The sequence below is a fragment of the Acartia tonsa genome, chromosome 3 (assembly GCF_053477335.1).
Source record: "Acartia tonsa isolate MP-2025a chromosome 3, ASM5347733v1, whole genome shotgun sequence".
Lineage (NCBI taxonomy): Eukaryota > Metazoa > Arthropoda > Copepoda > Calanoida > Acartiidae > Acartia > Acartia tonsa.
Window position 1 is genome coordinate 25,226,357 of NC_137262.1, and position 21,003 is coordinate 25,247,359.

The 21,003-nt window shown below is 28.9% G+C and overlaps 2 protein-coding genes across 2 annotated transcripts in view; both read left to right on the plus strand.

The window, feature by feature from the left end:
* LOC145313731 (dual specificity protein kinase CLK2-like) overlaps positions 1–21,003 on the plus strand; it is a 317,678-nt gene that overhangs the window by 161 nt on the left and 296,514 nt on the right. The window lies entirely within an intron of this gene.
* On the plus strand, positions 590–16,132 carry LOC145314805 (uncharacterized). Its single transcript, XM_080154886.1, has 3 exons — positions 590–875; positions 14,713–15,090; positions 15,471–16,132. The coding sequence occupies exons 1-3, from the start codon at positions 590–592 to the stop codon at positions 15,995–15,997; spliced, it is 1,191 nt and encodes a 396-aa protein (XP_080011012.1). The 3' UTR covers positions 15,998–16,132.

Genomic DNA, 21,003 nt, shown 5'->3' on the forward strand with positions numbered 1-21,003 from the left:
TTTTTATATATTTCCATTTTTAAGTCCGCAAGTTTAGAGATAGATTCTTTTTGCATTATTGTACCAAAAAAAAATTTTTGGGAGGAATCTTATAAAAAAAGTTCTGATATCAGTTAGAGTAATTTTACATTTGTATATTAAATCCGCGGTGAATTTTAAGTAAAGGGTTCTTTTTGCATTATTGTACCAAAGAAAAATTGGGAGGAATCCTTTAAGAAGTTTTATATCAACTAGACTAGCTTCTTTAATAAGCTTTAATAAGAAGTTTTATATCAGTTAGACTAACTTCTATAATTGTATCTCAAATTTTAAAATCTCAAGTTTAAAATTTAGTATCTCAAGTTTAATTAAAAAGAAATTTTAGCCAGCAAAATTAATTTTTATTTTTGTATCTCAAGTTTAATAATTTCATTAACATCTATATTTTTTATTACTTTATTAATTTTTGACCCTACAATTTTTAAACCAATAGTGGTTTTAGTCAGTCATATCTTAACATCTATTAAGGATCTTTTTATACTTATTCAAAATGAAATCACTAAGAAAACGTAGTAAAAGTAGGGAAAAAGATATTGACTATTTGAGAAATATGTCAAGTCTTATTAAGTCCGATGGACAAGGGGACTTAGAAAGTTTACCAATCTCTTCTCAGGATTTAGTAGAAGATGAAACTAGCCCTGAGTTTAATATTACTGAAAGAGTTATGTCTAGAAATGCAGAAGACATAGACTTAGTCAATGATATGAATGATACTGTTGAGATACTAAAGCAAGATATTAAGTTTAATAATACTATTGATAATAACTTAGGCCGTATATTGCTTGAATTAACTGCTCAAATAAATGATTTGAATAAGAAAACAAATCTACCTAAAGGTAAATCAGTAGATGAAACTGTTAATGATTTTAATGAACATTTAAAGGACTTAGAAACTAGTATTAATGATAATGTCAATAGGAGAGTGGGTAAGATTGAAGACCTAGTAGAACAACGTGTTAATGAGGCCTTACAGAAACATGTTAGAGAAAAAACTTTTAGTAACTATATCAATCATGCTGAAACAATTTTCCCCCCAAGTTTTGATTGCAATTCTATTTCAGTTATTTCTGATGAAAAGATAGGTCTAATCAATCACACTTTTCCTACTAGACATAAATTTAGCGGTTTTGGCACTCCTTCCGTTGTAGAATTTTTAAGAAATATGAATGCGGCACAAGCTCAATGTAAATTATCTGAGCATACATTTAAAGAAACACTCCTAAGATGCACAACAGGAGAAGTATATGATAGTGTAGCTACAATGGTAGATGGAAATATATCTCTTTCTGAAATTTATAACGCGTTATTAACTAAATATGATACAAGATTGAGGCCTGAGCATGCCCAATTAGAACTTGAGAATTTTGTTTTGCCTAAGGATCCTATATTTAATAAAGTTGTTAGTAAAATTATGGCTCTATGTCAAAGAGCTTGCTTGGAACATGGAGAGCCTGCTAGGACTCAAATTTATAATTTAACTGCTATTGGATATTTATTAAAAAATTTACCTTATGGATCAATTAATGATGGGTTAAAGATTAGAGCAGATTTAATTACAGAGTTAGGTAGATTCCCAACTTTTGCTGAAGTAGTACAAGCACTTAGAAAGTATGTAGGTGCTATTGATTTAAATTATAGAAGGGATGATAATAGGAAAAGGTATAGTAGGAGTGAGAATTTAAAAACAAGTGATATCCCTGTTCCTAAATTTTCTGTAAGAAATAATATGCGCGCAAAAATATCAGAGATCAATCATAAGCAGAATTTTTTAGGGAGAAGGAATGATCATAATTTTAAATCTCAGTCTTATAACAATACAAACCCTACAAGTAATAGGTATAATGGCAATCAGCAAAAGTATAATAATAATAACAATAGTAACTATAGAGACCACAGAAAACAAAATCCCAATTTCATTCCCTTAAAAGATAACTCTAAAATAAACAATAGCAGAAATAATGATAATAATACTAACCGCAAAGATTATGGAATTCATACTGAAGTAAATGGTAGATTAAGATGTAATTTTTGTGGTAAAAACACTCATGCTGGCAGCAAACTTTGTTATGAAATGAGAAATGATGAAGGAATTATAAAATTTACAATTCCCACTTCCGAACCTTGTCTTGTTTGTAAAAAAGAGATTGGTAAAACTTTATATCATCCATCTTACAGGTGTTTTAATAGGCCAGTTGCAAAGCAACTTAAAATGCAAGGTAAATGGAGATATCCTAGTGCTGAAGAGAGAAGGCATCTCGATAAGCAATTGAGTGGTAACTTAGCCTAAAATAAAAATGTCTAAATTTAAAAATCAACCTTTTCAAAACCCTCCCTCTGGGGAATTGAAAAGTGTTGATATTTCTGTAAATATTGGACGAAAAATATATATACCATGTAAATTATCATTTAAAGATTCAATATTTAAACAAGCATCAGGCATGTATGATACAGGAGCTGATACCCGTATTATGAGATTTTCATATTTTTCTAGACTTTTTTCTGAACATAATAAACAGGATCTATTGTCATTAATAAAAGAAAGTAATTATGAAGTATCTGGTATAACAAATAGAAAGATTGATGTTATTGGCTCAGTTTATATGTCCATGTTTTTACAAGGGGGGCCAGTACTTAGTATAGAATTTTTGATAGTTGATCAATTTGATCAATTTCCACCTGAATCACCTTTTATTATTGCTTCAAGAATCCAAACATTATTTGGTCTTATACTAATGCCTAGTAGTCTTGAAAATACTATTAAAGTAATTCAACGTAATAAATATGGGAATAGAGTAATAACTAGTTCTTATGCTACAGAGCTAGAGCTCAACACAGCCTATGGGGTAGTTGAAAAGATTTCAAGTATGCAAACAGTAAAAGTTGATTTTGTCATTTCAAAAGCATCTAAATATTTAGTCGAAGATAAAGTAATAGTTTCTCAAGATAAAGTTCCATATGATGAAATGGTTGGGTTAAGAATAATTACAACTGTAACAAAAATACACTATAAAGAGTACCAGTATGTAGTAAATGCTCTAGTTGAAAATTTAAGTAATAAAACTTTTTCTGGGGTAATTAAAGCAACAATTGATTTATTTGATAAACAATATAGGTTGTATCCCATTAAAGATAATTCTAAACATATTAAGCGATCTATGAGAAGGCTTAAAACAGATAAAGTATCTATTATGTCTGAATGTAGATTACCTGATGATAAAGAGGTCTCAATTAAAAACATTGTCATAAAAAAGCCACTAATTTTTAATGATTCTAAAATAAAGTCAAAATGTTATAAAGTAGATATTAGTTTCCCAAATCATTCACCAGATTTATCTGATTATACAGCAGTAAACAATAATGTAAATGATCCTAATGTTAGTTTAACAGATGAGCGCTATCCTATTAAGGAAAAAGTAATACCAAATTATGATCTTAAAAACTATTATGATTCTGAACAGTCAGTACAAATGGGATTCCAACCAAACTGGAATGATATTAAAGAAAAAGATCTTCAGCCAGAAGGTATTGGAATTCCAATTTCTATTTTAGACACTCCTAAAGATATCATTAAAGAAAGTAATTATGATCCTAAAATTTGGCCTTATGTTAAAAATATATTTATAGATAAATATCCACAAATAGTTTCACGTCATTCTTTAGATAGGGGACATTTATCCAAAACTTTAGGTTATTTTAATTTAAGGTTAAAAGAAAATATTGTACTTCCTAAAAATAAAAAGATAATATATGAATCCTCTGCAGACGCTAGTATGCTGAGGGATGTCTTAGATTATTTATGTAAATTAAAAGTAATATCGAAAGCAAGTCTTACTGGGGATGATATACCAAATTTTAGTTCACCATGTTTTTTAGTAAAAAGGTCTTCAAAGGATTCAGCTGCAAGATTAGTAGTATCATATAAGCTTTTAAATGAATGTATAAGTCAAGATCCAATAACAATCTCAAATTTTGACATGATATTAAATAGGTTACACTCAGCACATTGTTATAGTTCAATAGATTTGAAGTCAGCTTTTCAAAGCATAGAGCTGACTCCAGAATCCAAAAAATTAACCCTATTTAGTTGTATGTGGGGGAGTTATATTTTCAATACTTTAGCTACAGGAATGTCTGTATCTCCAAATGCTCTCGCTAGATTTTGCGATGTAATGATACATCATATTCCAAGTAAAGATAAAAATGGTAAAATACAATTAAATGAAAAAGGACTACCAATAATGATTAATGATAGGATACCTAATGTAGAAATTTTCTATGATGATATAATTATTTTTTCAAAAGCTGGGCGTACTTATGAGGAAACCATTAAAATACACTTTGATTTAGTAGAAAAGGTTGTTTCTAGATTAGCATTTCATAGAGCTAAACTAGAGGTAGCTAAGAGTCAACTTTGTAAGTTTAAAATATCCTTTTTGGGCTGGCTTATAAGTAATAACTATTTAATGGTCGATCCAAGAAGGGTCGAAAAACTAAATGAGAAAACTTTTCCTTCTAGTGCCAAAGGCATGAAATCATTCTTGGGTGAAGTAAATTGGTTAAGAAATACTTTAAATTTTCAAGTTTTAAGAAACATTCATTATCTAACACCTCTTACTAGTACTAAATTGGGAAAATATAATCCAAATAATATACATCGAGAAAAATTTGAGGAACTTAAGAAACAGCTAACTCAAAGTTGTTTATTCTCAAAAATATGTTTACCAGGTGTACCTAAAATACTTTTTACTGATGCTGCAAGTGAAAAGTATAGTCAATACTCTTGCGTTTTAGCACAAATAGTACCAGCAAAATATTCAAAAAACTTTGTTCCATCTTACATATATTTAGACGATCCTACCCATAGAATTATTTTTGATTTAAAATTACCAGTGAAGCCAGTTCCTCTTAAAAAAGATAACCAAACAATCAAGGATTATTTAATAAATCTTGAGAGTAATTATCCACCTGAGTATGAATATTTGGATGATGATACCTTAGGGTATCAAGAACACTTTAAGATCTCTTTATCCGTATGTTTAAAACTTATGTTGGAACTTCAAAATTGTGTAACAAAATTTGAGAGTATTTGTTTTGACTTACAAAAACATATTAGAGAACATATTATGTATAACCATATTCTGGATACTGAACATAAAGGTAATAAACTAAGTATGAAATTATATTTAGAGGACATTAAAAAAGGTGTACTTAAAATAGATACAGGATTACACATTTTTAGCGCACTTTCAAATGTACTACATAGGCCTGTAACTCTTATTAATGCAACAAATAAATTCAATGGTAAAAAACTTATAAGATTTAATAATGATAAAAACAAACCTCCTTTTTTCTTTTTATTGTATGAGAAAAATTCGAATCTTATTGTTAGGCCTACAATTTTAAATAAGCACTCAGAATATAATATAGGTAAACATAAGGGTTCTTTTGAAATAATTTTATATCACTCAAAAGTAATTCCTGAAGAAATGAGAAAAACTAATATTATGCAACTAGAATTGTATGCAATTTTAGGTTCATTACAAGCGACTAGAAAAATGGTTAATTCGGATGAATTATTATTAGCTTGTGATAATAAATGTCTTTATTATCTGTATAACCAAGATGTTAAAGACAGCCATACTAAAATTAATAATTGGGGAGTTAAAATAGAACATGATTATCCAAATTTAGGTTTAGTTTTTATAAAATCTGAAAATAATCCAGCGGATTTTTTGAGTCGCGTTTTTCAAGTTAGTAAGCCTGAAATTGCTCACATTAAATTACCATATATTGTAAAGGATTCTTTAAATGATTACATGCCTAATCAAACAACAATGACTGTAAAAGATTGGCGTGTATGGGTTGAAAATAACCCACAGTTTATTGAAGTTGACAAAACAAGATTGACAGAAAGACAGTTACAAAGTATTAACAAAAGAGATAAAAATATTGCAAAAGGAAAGGAAAAGGGGAAAGAAATAAAATCTAATAGTTTTCAAGTCACTTGGAAAATTAATAATTCAAAAGTTATAGAAGACATAATAATAAATGAACTAGATCCCAAAGTTTTTGGATCAGCATTGTCTAACAATCTAGCCGAGCGTAATACTAGGGCAGTATTTAATCCCATAAGAGTTTTAGAAGATATATTAACAACTGATAAAATAATAGAAGAGCAGCAAAAACAATATACACAAATATATACCAATTGTGTAACCAGTAAAGATAAAACTTATAAAGATAAGAACACATTTTATTTTTTACAGTTAGGAATTTTATATATTAAATTTATAAATAAAATCCCTAGAATTTATGTACCAGATAGTTTATTGGATAAATATATAGCTATGGTGCATACCATTGTAAACCATGGTGGTCCTAAGAAAATGATTAGCAATTTGATTAATTACTATAATCCAAATTTACAAAAATTATGTTACAAATATGCAAGTATATGTGTAGCATGTATGTTAACAAATCATCCTAATAGATCAAATAAATTAGGAGTTTTTCCTCTTACAGCTGGAGTTTTAGAATGCATACATATGGATTTAATTGAAGGTTTACCAACAGCAAGTGGATTTAATCACATATTAATGGCAAGATGCGTAATATCTGGTTATATGATTCTCCTTCCTGTTGTTACAAAAACAGCAAATGAGTTTTTATATCTCTTTGTTAACCATATATGGGTTCACTTCCACCCAAAGGCTGTTTTTAGCGACAATGCCGGTTTATTTAGTTCTAATAAAACAATACAAATTTTAGCTCTTTTAGGGTGTCAGTTTATTTATTCATCAAGCTTTTCTGGAATGTCACATGGAGCAGCGGAAAGTTATGTGGGTTTAGTTAAAAGAATAATGAAAAAAGTATTATCTAATCAACCTAATTTTAATTAGACATTTTTACCATCTATAATAGCTCAATTGCATAACATCATATTTTTGGCTATTTTCATAACATTTTCATGTTCAGAAGATGTGATAGATTTTTTCTATCATGAAAAAATAAACCGAGATAAATACCTAGACTCGACTAAATCGGTGGTAAAGATTATTTTTGACTACAACCAAAATATGAAGGATGTAAACACACTCTTCCGAACATCTTTTAATGATTTAAAAACTGAACTAAATACTAATAATGCTGAAATTGAAGCAAAAGGTTCAAATATAGCTATTAGTCTGAATAAATTTCTTGTACTTACAAATAGATATGATCAATTATCAAAAGAAATTGATATAATAATTTCACATATGACAGCTCTAGATCAACAAATTAACTCAGATTTCGAAGTAAATTATATAATAGATGAAAATAAACAATCTTTTCATTTGGATAATTTTAAGATGCATCAAAAATATTTAAAGGAAGCTTTTCAACCTATACCTTCCATAACTGAAGCAATGAAAAAAGATAATACTTTTATTAGAGGGGTAGATCTTACATTTAATAATCTCTATATTCCTGCAAGAATTTTAATAAGTTTTCTGGAAAATTGGATTGTAACTTTCAAATATTGTTTTCAAGGGGTTGTAACAAATGATCTTAGAAGAAAATTGACTCCTGAAAATAAACACTCTGACTTAGTAAATATCAATTTTATAGGATCAGGTCTGGTTGATAATAAACCAACATTCTATTTAGAATTAAATATTTTATCAAACAAAATTAAATATAATTCTTTGATTGCGATTCCATACTCGGGAATTTCTTTGGATGCTTATTATTACTACAATACAGAAAATCAAAAGATTGCTAAATTTATCACTGAGGATGAAAAACAATTAGGACTAAATGAAGCTATAACTTTTTGTTTGAAACATATAAATGATAAGAAATTTGACCTTATTATTCAATATTGTCCGTTTATTAGCAATACAAAATTATTTCAAATAACAAACGAGGGAATTTTGCTTTTTAAACATGATGATAAAATAGGTAAAGCATTTGTGTTAGGGCTTCAAAAGGATTTAAATAGTTCAAATTACCCGGTACATATTATGTTTAATGGGAAATTAGAATTTAATCTACCTCACAAAGGAGATGTGGTAATAGAAAGACAATCTAATTTTAAAGTAATTTCTTCCTCGTTAACATCTGATCAAAGACATCTATTGGAATTAAAAGTTAATAATACCAGAAGTAATCTGGAACAAGCTACAATTATTAAACATATAAGTAACTACTTCAAAAATTCATATTATCAGATATTCATTAATATTTTTGTGTTTACCTCAATAGCGTTTTTGGGAGTTGGATCCAAGGAATTATATGAAAAAATTAAAGCACATTACAAGCCTAGAAATAGCTCTAAAAAACTTATAATAAACAGATTGGAAACAATACCTTTGAGATCTAGAAGTAGACGTTAAAATTTAAGCAATGTTATAGTTGAACAGTAGTTCTAAGTATCAGTTTTAAAAGTAAATTTTACAATATTTTTTTTGGGGGGTTGACAACTTTTAGTTAAAACAATGTTTTAACCATTTGTTATTCTCCTTCCAGTAGAATTCTTCTTCCAGTCGATAACCTAAAAAGCAAATTATCTATTCTGAAATATAAAATATAATTTAAGAAATAAAAAAAAAACCAGTTGATTTAAAATAGGTAATCTAACAAGGTGAAAATATCTCATTCTTATGCATTTAAAATATCCAAAGTAAAGTGTATCTCATTCCAATGCATTTAAAATGTTCAAAGTAAAGTGTATCTCATCCCTATACATGGAAACAACTGTTATTATTAACTAGTTTTAAGCGTTTTCGGATTTTCGATTAAAAGTTTTCTTTCAGAAAATATTGAGTAACTTTAAAACTAATATCATATGTGTTTTCAACATTGTAATAGAATTTTAAAGACCGAGCTCGATTAAAGAGAGACTACAAATAAAAACTTTTCTTTGTTTCAATCATATTTTGGTTTTAATATATAAGGCGGAAAAATTATTTAAGCAGTTATGTCTAGAACAAACTTTTGTCGGTGAAACATAAAACTTTAAGTGATTAAAGAATGAAGAGATTTTCTGGTAGGCTTTATTTTATAATATCATTTAAATTTTCAATAAATTTTATAAGATAGAGTATATAGCTTACATTAGATAGGATTTTATGTTTTAGGAAGGAGTCTAGAACTAGATATATGTAATACAAAATTGTAGAACTATTGCCTTAAGTTTTGTCATAATTTTTACATAGTGAAATTTTTGAAACATTATTAAAATTCCTTTAATTTTTTTCTCCTAATTAAAAGATTTTAGATTTACGTTTGAAATTGTAGATTCCTAAGTAAAATTAGAAAAATATTTTAATGTAATATTCCCTATGATCTTCAACAAATTAAAGAGCAATATAGGAAAGTTTATTTCATTTAAATTTAACAAAGCCAGTTTTTTTTCTTTCCAAATATAATAACTGTTGAGTTTTAGTTGAAAACATAAAAAAAATTTTATCTAAGTAATAATTAAAGTAAAATTTAAACTTTAAATAAATAGATATATATAGAGGACCTTTAAGCATCTTAATTAGACTCTTATATGTTGAGGCAATGAAAGTATAAATTCTAGTGTTTCTTTAAGCAGTACAATTTTGGAACCCAAGTATATTCCCTCTAAAAATGGCAAAAAGAATACCTAACAAAAATAATGACATTTTCTATAGGTTAAATACACCAGGTTGTAAAGACCTTTAGTTAAATAAAATTGTTCACATATCTCGAAAATGAAAATCAACTATATAATAATCATTAAATTGATTAGCTGTAGTAGAATATCTACACCTACTTAAGATTGAATACACCTAGGTTGTAAAGATCTTAACAAATGCTACAAGAAAGAGAGAGGACAATACTTTAAAAACTGAATTCTAGTGTAAGAGAAATATTAGTTTGAACTTAAATGCCTCCCCAAAAGAAAGTTTAATTAAGTTTAGTGGAATAAGACTTTATATATTGAGTTTGTTAGATTAAGATTAGGTTAAGATATATTAGGATATAAAAAGGTAATTAAAATAGAATTGAAGTACAAAAAAATTTTTGAATATTTATAGTAGAGAAATTTTATAAAGAAGCAAGATTTTATAAACATATTTATCCAATTAACAGGCTTAACTTAATTCTTTAATTATCTAGACTAAGACTTTTCCTATAAACAAGTTGTATATTAAAAGATTATTACATAATTAACATTTTTTGTATGATTGGAATTTTAAATTTAAAAGGAACTTAAAATTTATATCGAAAGCTTGAACCGAAACATTTAGTTATAAGTTTTGCGTTAATTTAAAAAAAATAATAAGTTTTTACCACTGAGGAGGTCAAATATTTGTTAAGAAGAATCACGTTTTAAAAACAACACTGTACTTAAGTTAAGTTTGAATATTATTTACAATTTTTGAAAGATTTAGTTTAAGTTTAAAACAAAAGGTTATTTACAATTTTTAAAGTATAAATTTGAGTAAAAAATATATAAGGTAGCTTATCAAAATTGAATTTTCTGAGGTAGTTAATAAAAAAATATAGTTATTATTTAGGCCAAAAACTTTAAAACAAAATATTATTCATAAATTACATAGTAATTGAATTAGTTTATAATTTTATCACTGTTTTTATAAGAATTTGATGGAGGAATTTTGAAATTTTGAAATCTTTATTATACATGCCAAATTATATAAGAAAATAGAATAATAAGTATTTAAACTTTGAGATCTTAGTTTGCTTACTATCACGAAAAAGACACGAGGTAGTTTATTATGTTTGAATTATTGAGGTAGTTAAAAAAAATAATATTTATCACTTAAGCCAGAAACTTTAAACTGAAATGTTTAGTTACAATTTATGAAGAATTTCTTTTGATTTAAAAAACTTTTTTTTTCACTAATTTTATGAGATTTTTGGTGGTGAAATTTAGAGAATTTTGAATTTGTATATTTTATCACAATTTTTATCACAGCTTAAGTCCAAAAGTTGAAAGTCCGAAAAAAAGTCCGAAAGCAGAGTTTTTTTTACCAGTTAAGTACATTGAAATTTAAAGAATTTTGAATTTGTATATTTTATCACAATTTTATCACAGTTTAAGTCCAAAAGTTGAAAGTCCGAAAAAAAGTCCGAAAGCAGGGTTTTTTTTACCAGTTGTGTATATTGGGGTTTGGAACCATCTGAAACAAAATTAAAATTGATTAGCATTCATTTATTGTAATAAGGAAATAATTTTTAGAAAAAAAACTTTAAGATGTGCAAACTAAAAAACTATAAACTTATAGTTAGAAATAACTCCTCTAATTTAAGGGGCAGGGATGAAATCATAGTTCGAGCTTCCAATATAGATTTACGACTCATGGAAGAAATTTTATTATGGCTTATTCAACAAACCCGATTAATATTAATGCAGAAAATTAGTAACTTAAAGAATAAGGAAAAAAGTAAATATTGCATTAGAAAAAATAAGCAAACTGATGACTTAAATAAGTCATCAACATTTTTTGAATACATTGAAATTAATATGCGTTTAGCCAAGCAAGTACAGAGGGCAATGCTTCTTAATGTAGTTAAAACTTTAATGAAAAACTTTAAAAACCTAAAAACAATACTAGCTTTACCAAATAATTTGTTAGAAGAATAATAGGTGAAAAGTTTAATTTTAAAATACTGTAAAACTTTTATAAAATTTGTAATTACACATATAGTAAGCTAGGTACTGTAGTTAAGATTTGTTTTATAAGGAAAACTTTTCTTACTCTATTCACGGGCAGCAAGAAAGGGTTTCTTGACTGTTCCAGTTCAGCCGCTAGACGAGTCTATAAATAAAATTTTTATTAGGTAGGAATTTATGTTTTTAATATCTGAAAGTATACATGATCAGAAAAAAAAGTCAGTATATATTATAGAAAGGGTAATTAAGATTTGATGAGTTTAAAGTAAATTAGAAGGAAGTAAATTAATTCATTTGAATTAAGGAAATTTAATTATCAAAAACCTAGTATAAAATTTTAGTATATTAAAGTTACAGAAGCGAAGTAAAACTTAATGAATTAGGTAGCTAATAATTAGTTTAATACACCTATAAATAATTAGCAGGGATTCTATGCAATCAAATAAAAATAGCCTACTGTCTATCAAAGTTTATTTAAGTTTAGAATGACTTTTATAAAAGTAAAAATAAAAATTTCTTTCAGAAGATATAAAAGCTTTATTTGATATACCTCTAGATTTATCTCAGGGGGTTGGGGCAGCATTTCTATCGCCTGACTTGTCCGAGGGGGTTGGTGATGGTGACGCAACTCTAGATTCTCGTCTCGTTCGGGATCTAAAATATAAAAAGACTATTAACTAAATTATATTAAATGATTATTAAAGAATATTTACATCCCTGTAACATCACTTATAGCGAATATTGGGTTTTAAACAGCTGTCAATACCATAAACTAAATAAAAATCTAATTATAATCTATACTACTATCCTCATATTTTTTATAATTGTCATTAACATATTAGAAAGGAGATAAAAAAAAGCTTTACCTGGTTGGGAAATATTTTGCCTTCTCTTCTTAAAACATAGTCTCAATACCGCCGCCGTTCTAAAAAAATGACAGCTGTAATTACTTCAGATGCTAGTATCAAAAAACCTACCCGGGCTACAAAACTATCTGTAGGTCTGGACTTTTATAGTCCTGGATTAATAAAGATTTTACCAAGAAATTGCGTCAAAATAGATCTGCGTTTCCAAATTAAACCACCCGAAAGTCATTTTACTATGCTTAGGGAACGATCAAGTTTAAGTTTAAAAAATATAATATGCACTGGTGGGATCATAGATCCTGATTATTTGGGTAATGTTTATTTTATACTTCATAACTTATCAGGGAAAACATATGTCATCCAAAAGGGTGAAAAAATAGGTCAAATGATATTTCTAAAAAGCTGTTATCCAAAAATATTAACCATACGCAGTTTTGGGGCAGAGAATGCAAATAAGCAAATGTCAGAATTAAAATATTTAAGAGAGGAAAGGGGATCTAAGGGATTTGGTTCTAGTAATGAAATAGAGGGGGAGAATAAAATAATAAACTTACCCGAGAGCCAAAAGTCCAAGGGCAACAGCAGCAAGGAATAACTTATCGGTCGTAGCCTCATTGCGTTCTTCTTGCAGAAGAGTATTAAGAATTGTTTTAATCTTATTTAAAATCATCTGGGAACTTCCATCCGGAATACTCATTGTTGAAAAAATCTGAAATTATAAATTTTTACAGTAATAGGTAAGTAAATCTAAACTCAATAATTATAGGTATTAATTTATCTATTGATATTATTAGTAAAGATATATAGGTAAGCATAATCTATACTAATGTTTGTGTTTATTAGTTTAAGCATTGATAATATTAGTAGAGAGATAATAGTGTTTAAAGAACATTTTTTTTTGGGATAATATACAACTGTATAATAGGGGGATTCGCCTTGTTAAAACATAGGTTGGCAATTTTTTATAGTTCTTACAGGGCTTAATTGTTTTGTTGACACTACTGTAAAAAAAACTTATTTGCAGTTGGTACTTTTCAGTTACACAAGAGATGAAAATTCTAAACTGTAATAGAAAGTATGAATTTAGTTTATCTCAAGAACAATAGGAAACACTAAGTAAACTTTAAATTGAAAAAGATTTCTGCAGATTATTCACAACAGAGTCAGGAGGGATAGTAGACAAATTGGGGCCAAAATTAGTAGTATTAAAATATTTGGTAGGATCAAGGTTTTTCTGGGTAGCACGATGAACTCTTGAGCTAGCCGTTTGACTCTGCTGGGAACGCCGTTTAATCTTTTTAGTACACTTTTGACCTACGAATAAAAAAATCAATTAACAACAAAAATAATAAGTTTTCTTTTAAATTTAACCGTTCTAGTAAACACGCAATAGAAATTAAGAATGCCGCTGATAATTATGAAGTTTGAAAAATGAAAATCGCGAAACCTATACACGAAGACGACATTATGAATAAGGAAATTTAATTAAAGTAAAAGAAAATATAACAAAAGCAAAATAAACCAAATTAAAGTCTAAAAATAATATCTATTGGTTTAATTTTATTTTTTCCATCTTATTCTTACAATTTTTTGGACACACGCGATCAATATTGGCCATTTTAAAAATTGAAATTTGATCTTTTTGATAATAGTATCATAAATATATATAATCTATATAGACTAACAGACTATAAAATCGTTCGCACCCAATAAAAAAGTCTGCAAATTAATTTCATAAAATAGCATAAAATAAAATCTTACCCAATGCAAGCAAAGCAAGTAATATTAGGATAAGAAATAGGGCCACTAGAATTGTACCACCAATAACCAAAATGGAGAAATAACCTGGGCTATAAAAAAAATACATTTTATTAAAAATGATAGGTAAACAATTTTTTCTTTTAAAATTTACCTGCTGATTATTTCATAAATTGACTGATAGGAATTCTTGGCAGCCAAACCATAATCACGGTGGATAGGATTTGTTATAGGCAGGACTCGGTTTTGGGGTAAAACTGGGAATATTTGGTAAACTATAAGTTTTTGTAGTAAAGTTTCCAACCTGGGTTTGAGGACCAGATTTAAGTTTTCGCTTATTTGTAACTTTACCACTGAGTTTAGGAGAAGGTAGTTTAGTGGTAGGAACTTTTGGTAGATAAGTGGTTAGAGGATCCAATTTCACTTCTTTAAAAGGAGTTGAAACCATTTCTTGGGTCCTAAAATTTTTTCGAATTTCAGGCTCAGAAAGTTCCTCAGAATCTGCCTCCAAGACCCGGAGAGAGGAGGAGGTGGAGGTAGACATAGAGATAATTGAGAGACCGGAACCTGAAGTCATCATCGTGGTGGACGGAGATGAGACCATTCTTGATGATGGAGGCGAAGTTGTGGACGTTGGCAACGGAGAAGACAGCGTTGCTACATCAGATTCTAAAGTGGTTGCTGAGGATAAGGGTGACCCTACTGAAAGCAAAGAAGCTGATGAGGTTGGTGAGAATGCAGAGGATGGAGCAGTTGTTGAAGCCTCAGATGTGACTGAAGGTAACCTTGAGTTATCAGTAGATAGATGTGTAGCAAGCTGGTTTAGAGTTTCTTGCAATAGAACTGGTTTTTCTAAAGTAGATTCCAAGAAAGGAATGTCAGGGGAAGATGGAAAAGTAGTAAAGTAGTCAGAGGAAAAATCAACATAGGAGGAATCACTAATATTCAACACATCTTTAACAGATAGATTGGGTTGTGTAGTGTAAAGCATCACTTTCTCATCATGCACATCATTTTCATAACTGAAGTCAATAAGCCAATTTCTTAAAAGTGGCATCATGGAGAAAACACCCTAAAAACACTTTACTATAATGAAGTTGTTTTAAGACTAAAGGAACATATTATCTAACAACAGGGTGACCAAAAAATATTTTATTTAGACATGGAAGTCTGTACACCTGCAGCAACAAATGGTCATCATGTTGTCAACAAGGAGAATGGTCAGGGAGAATCAGAGAACAAGGAGGTTAGTGAAAATTCGTATGAAGTAGCTGAGGATTTTGACGACTTCGAAATTCTAGAGGAGTTTGATAGTCCAAGATTGATTAGAAAAACCTTCCCTGTCCTCATCAGCGATAATTGTAATACGTCTTTTTCCACTCCAGCCGAGAAAAATCTTCTTGAAAGAAAAATTCAGAATAGGCGGGCTCTTTACTCACCTTTTTACTTCTCACTCCCCTTTTCTGAGAAATCAACACTGTCAGAAATCACAAACACGTCATTGATTTTTAAAGCAAGTTATTCTCTAACACCTTATTTAGCTTGTACACAAAAGTTCAATTATAAGTTGACAGACATAGATAGTGAAACATTGTTCAAACACAATCTCTACTACGATAAAATTGCTGTACTCACAGGGGCAGTTGAAAAAAAGAGCAGCTATACTTCCTTGCATGCTCAGAATTGACGAAAATAATGTTGAACTCAATCTTCTCAGTAGGTTTAGGGAAACTTGGGGAATCCATAGAGTTCAACAGGCAAGCATAAGTAGCGGGGGTTTTAGGCCAGCATTACAAAGCATGACTGAGAAGTATATCCATCTCTTTGCTCAACCACCCCCACCCCACTATTGTTTCTTTAATTGTAAAGATAGTGAAAGTAATCAATTAATAATTAGACAGCACTATAGAAGCAGTTATTACCAGAAGTTGTATGAGACTAAGACAAACCTGATCCAAGTGTATGGTTGTCCTACAACAATACCCAGCTCCCAATATATTTGCCTTGGAGCACAAGATCAGGAAATTCTTGACTCATGCACCTTCGTGGATAAGGTCTATGGGATTGTACCAGTGGACAATCCTAGAGACTTGAATGTGCTTCTTAGTCAAGGGGAAGAGTTATATCTCGTAGACTCTGGGTACATGAGTGCCCAGTGTCTCAAATTGTATGGGTATTTCCCTGAGGACATTTTTTGGATGCCCCATACAAGGGACGAGATTCGCTCAAAGATTAGAGCTAAATTCTCAGGGGAGGGAAAAATGAACGTTGATAGGTTTCTGGATTTATCTCTGGTCAATATCAGAAATTTGTTCAGTGACTCAGGATTCAACTTACTTTTTGTCTCTCTTCCAAGTGGAAGTATCCTGAGACTGACTCCTGCTCTAATTTTTACCCTTGTTTTGAAACATAGACAAAATGATTTCACCCTCGTCAATTGAAATTTTTTTTTGTTTTTTATGCAGAGAGGGAAGGATGATTTACTTTTATTAAAAAATACACAAAAATCAATTTGACTAACGTCCAGTAAATTAAATAAAAAAAAAGTTCTAAAAAATTAAAAAAAAAACATAAAAAGAATTGTAGTTTTAAAATAAATAAAAAAAAACCAAGTATTAGTATATTTTGAGTTTCCTACAGAAAGTGCAGTTTTTGCTACAATTTTACAAGAGCAAAAACTAGGATTGCACAACAATTCAAAGTTATATAATTGTGTTTTATATCTAGAATATTCTAGACTTTTTGTAGGAAACAAAAGCATAGTTTTTTACTGTGATTCAATAATTTCATCATTATTTTGTATTATGTAATTGTATATAGATACTAGAATGTTCTTAGAAACACTTTAATTATACAAGCAAAAACCAATGAATAAGTTTTTGTCATACATAAAAAGCTAATATTGCATCATGTGTAAGTTTCCAGAATCTTCTTTATTATATGACAAAAACTGATGTATAAGTTTTTATTAGGCTTTTTAATACATAAACAGCTAGTATTGCATCATGTGTAAATTTCTAGAAACCTCTTTATTATATGACAAAAACTGATGTAGAAGTTTTTGTTATACTTTTTATTGCACAAAAAAGCTAGGATTGCATCAGATTATGCCATTAACTAAATTCTAGAACATTCTAAGATCTCAGTATAAATGGAGCAGCAAAGTATCTGGTTTTCAGTGGACTTTGCACACCCACTCACTCGTAACCTTTTATTTAACCTCTGTATCTCTTAATGTTTAACCTATCTAATGTGTTTATCTGTATACTATCTCTTTTCTTAACCATTCTGTTAGTTTTGATAAGAATGGTGTTTATTTTTATGTGTATCAATTTTTCATTTATCTTAATTTCTGTTTTACTCTTATTGAGATTTATAGAAATTTTACAAGTTCCCTGTTGGGACTTGTAAAAATCAAATGAAGCTCAAAACTAGAGAAATAGTCTAAGTTCTGAAAAATCATATACTTATGCTGCTTAAAAAATCTATCTTTAGCAAATTTATCTAAGTTTAACTATTATATCTTTGGACTTGTAAATTTACAAAACATAATGAAGTTTGATGATTATTTTTCAAAGTATTTGGATAACAAACAATTACATGTCAAGTGTAAAGAAAATCTTAAAGAATCAAATATTATAAGTTTAAAGTTTACTTTCTTATTAAGAACTTATGGTTTACACTTTGCAAATCCAAAGATATGTTTTAACTGTCATAAAACATATTTAACCTTATATAAAATAATTGAAAATAACTTAAAAAACATTATTATACTTATGTTAGAATACAATACTAAACTATGATACTCACATTTAATCAACAATAAAGTATAAACAATAAACACTTAGTATATTTTTCACTTTGGTATATATTGAATAATTTGAACTTGAAGTTGTGAGACAACAGTTCTTTATTGCACAAAAGTTAATAAATAATAGGAGATCCTCGCGTGGAAGTGTTTACAACACTTAGGTCTTTGTATTAATTTTGCCATTACTTAAGCAGTTTAAGAGTAAAAGTAAAACTAATTTCAAACTTAACTTATAAGCATATCATAACTTACTAAAGGACCTTTGCCTCTATATTATCTTGGTAAATGTTTATTATTTAAATATTCTTTATCTAATAGACTTTTTCTTAGAAAGCAAAATAATTACTAATTTAAAGCTTGTTAGAAAGTCCTAGTACCTTTGGAAGCGATTAGTAAAGAGCGGAGTTATTCCTGCGGAGGGAATAGCGTGATTAGTGATTATGTATATAGTTGATATTCATTAGGTTATGATAGTCTACATGTACAACTTATTAAAGGACCTTTGCTACTATATTGTCTAAATATAAAGTAACTTCAAAAATACTTTGATGATTTCTTTTTATTTAGAAATTCAAAGTAGTTGCTAATATCAAAGCTTGTTAGAAAGCCCTAGTACCTTTGGAAAACGTTAGTAAAGAGTGGAGTTCTTTCCTCCAACTTGATTAGGAATTATTCAAGTGCAAAAATAGAATCATTCTTAGTTGAGGGTTAGGAATCAACGTGGTTAGCAATTACATATATAGTAGATACAAATATTTTAAGTTTTGCAAAATTACTAGAGATTAAAGGACAGCTATCTGTAGGCGTTTGGAGCTTTAGGGACTGAAACGCACGACACAAATGCAATTGAGAGCCTTGTGTACAAGCAATTGCAACTAGATGACACTCTAGAGGCCCTAGAGAATGCTAGTATATTTGTGGCCATTGGTCGCGGCCCTAGGGGGACACTCGCACCGGTTGACACTCTAGAGGCCCTAGAGCACACCGGAATATGGGAACCTCTATAGTTGTACCTCTCTTTAAGGATGCTTGATAAGAAATATTAAGTTGTATAATACATGCTGAATTAGATTTTGGGACACTGATTAGTACAGCTCTGTAGCTTAATAGCTTGGATTCTAGGAGTAAGGGTACGGTAGCGCATCAAGTTGTACTTGTATAAGCCGGCTATGCAGTTTACTCTGAGTTTCTATTGTTATAAGAAAAGCTAAATACACCTGGTAGCTTGCTAGAGTTTAATTAAGCATTGGATAAATCTTTATTTATTTATTCTTGGAAAATCTCGCTTTATTTAATATTCTTGCAAATTATAGCTTATAAGTACTTCATAACATAATTTTAATCTAAGTTTAAAGTATTGAATTGAACTGCTTTTTCTTTGGCAAAGTTGAATTGTTTATCACATCTATCACTTGAATCAATTTAGTCTAACCAGCTAAATGTTGTAAACTTTGACAATATTGCGTTTAACTTATTCGGTTTGGTAGCTAAGTTTATGCTTTGTCATATGAGTTGGAGATTGGCTTCAACTTGGTTGGTATTCTCTTCTTGTTCTGAAACTTGGCACGTTTTATTAGAATTGGGAGAAAACATATCAGGGTTTTCATTCCCACTTTTCCTCTCATCTCCCTCATCTTTATGACGTCACATGGCTGATTTTTGAGACACTTTGTCCAGCTACAAGGATATTGTGCGCATTCCATTATTTTCTAAATTTCTGTATTTCTTTTGGATGCCAATCGGTTAAAAACGGTAAAAAACATATCCAATTGTAATGTTTAATTCAAAATTCTCCATAGAAATAAAAATCTATGTAATTTTTTTTTTTTAATGTTGGCTGTTCGTATTTAACTTAAGAGTTATATAAATGTAAGCCATCTTTAAAAAATATATGTCAATCCCCATTGCAACCTTTCTTATCCCATATGTCTCTATTTAAGATTGACACTTACATATAAACATATATTTTCTTTACTGTGTGCAATACCTGAATTACCTAATGATTATTGTATGTATGATTTTGTAAGTAAATATTTGATTTTAAAAAATCCAAATATCAGCCATCAGTCCGTAGGAAAGTCTGCTCATTTCGGATGATATTTTTGATATCTAAATAGCTTTTGAAAGTTTGATTTATTTCTATACTTCGCCACTTATGGATGTTGCCAACCCTGTTCTACTTGAGATTCGCATTCTTGTCTTATTATGATATATTTTAAACAACAAAATTAAATTTTGTACAAAATACATGCAAGACAAATTAAACAAAGAAAGTGAAGGTGTTAAATAAAAAGAGGTATAACATTAGAGGTTAAAACTATTTGCACACATTCGACGGGAAAATAAAAATAAAAATGTCCTAAACAAAATCAGACTTTATGATATCAAAAATGCATTTAAACTAATGAAAATGTCAGATTTTCCTTACATAATCTTAGGCCTATATTTACTTTGCTTAAGTTTAAGTATATGTTATGTTATTTTTTATACTGGTTTTAAAGATGTGTAAACTTAGTGTATGCTGCATTTTGTTTGCCTGAAAAAATTAAAATATCTAGCAAATCAATTTGCAGCTTCTGATGTTTACATCATAAAAAATGTAATAAAAGATTACTTATTCATTCAAAATTGTCATTTGCAACATACTTAATAGTAAAAGGGAAGACACAGCAGCAAAAATTACTATTTTCAATATGTGAACCAATATGTGCACAGAATACTGATATGAATGTATGTACATGTTTATTGCATGTCCAAAAATTTTACCATACATGATTTTAGAGACTGATTTGGTTTGTCCCCCCCCCCCTGTTATTAGTAATATGAAGAATTATTGTATTTTGTTTGAGGAAAAAGATCTCTGTAACTAATATAACAATTGG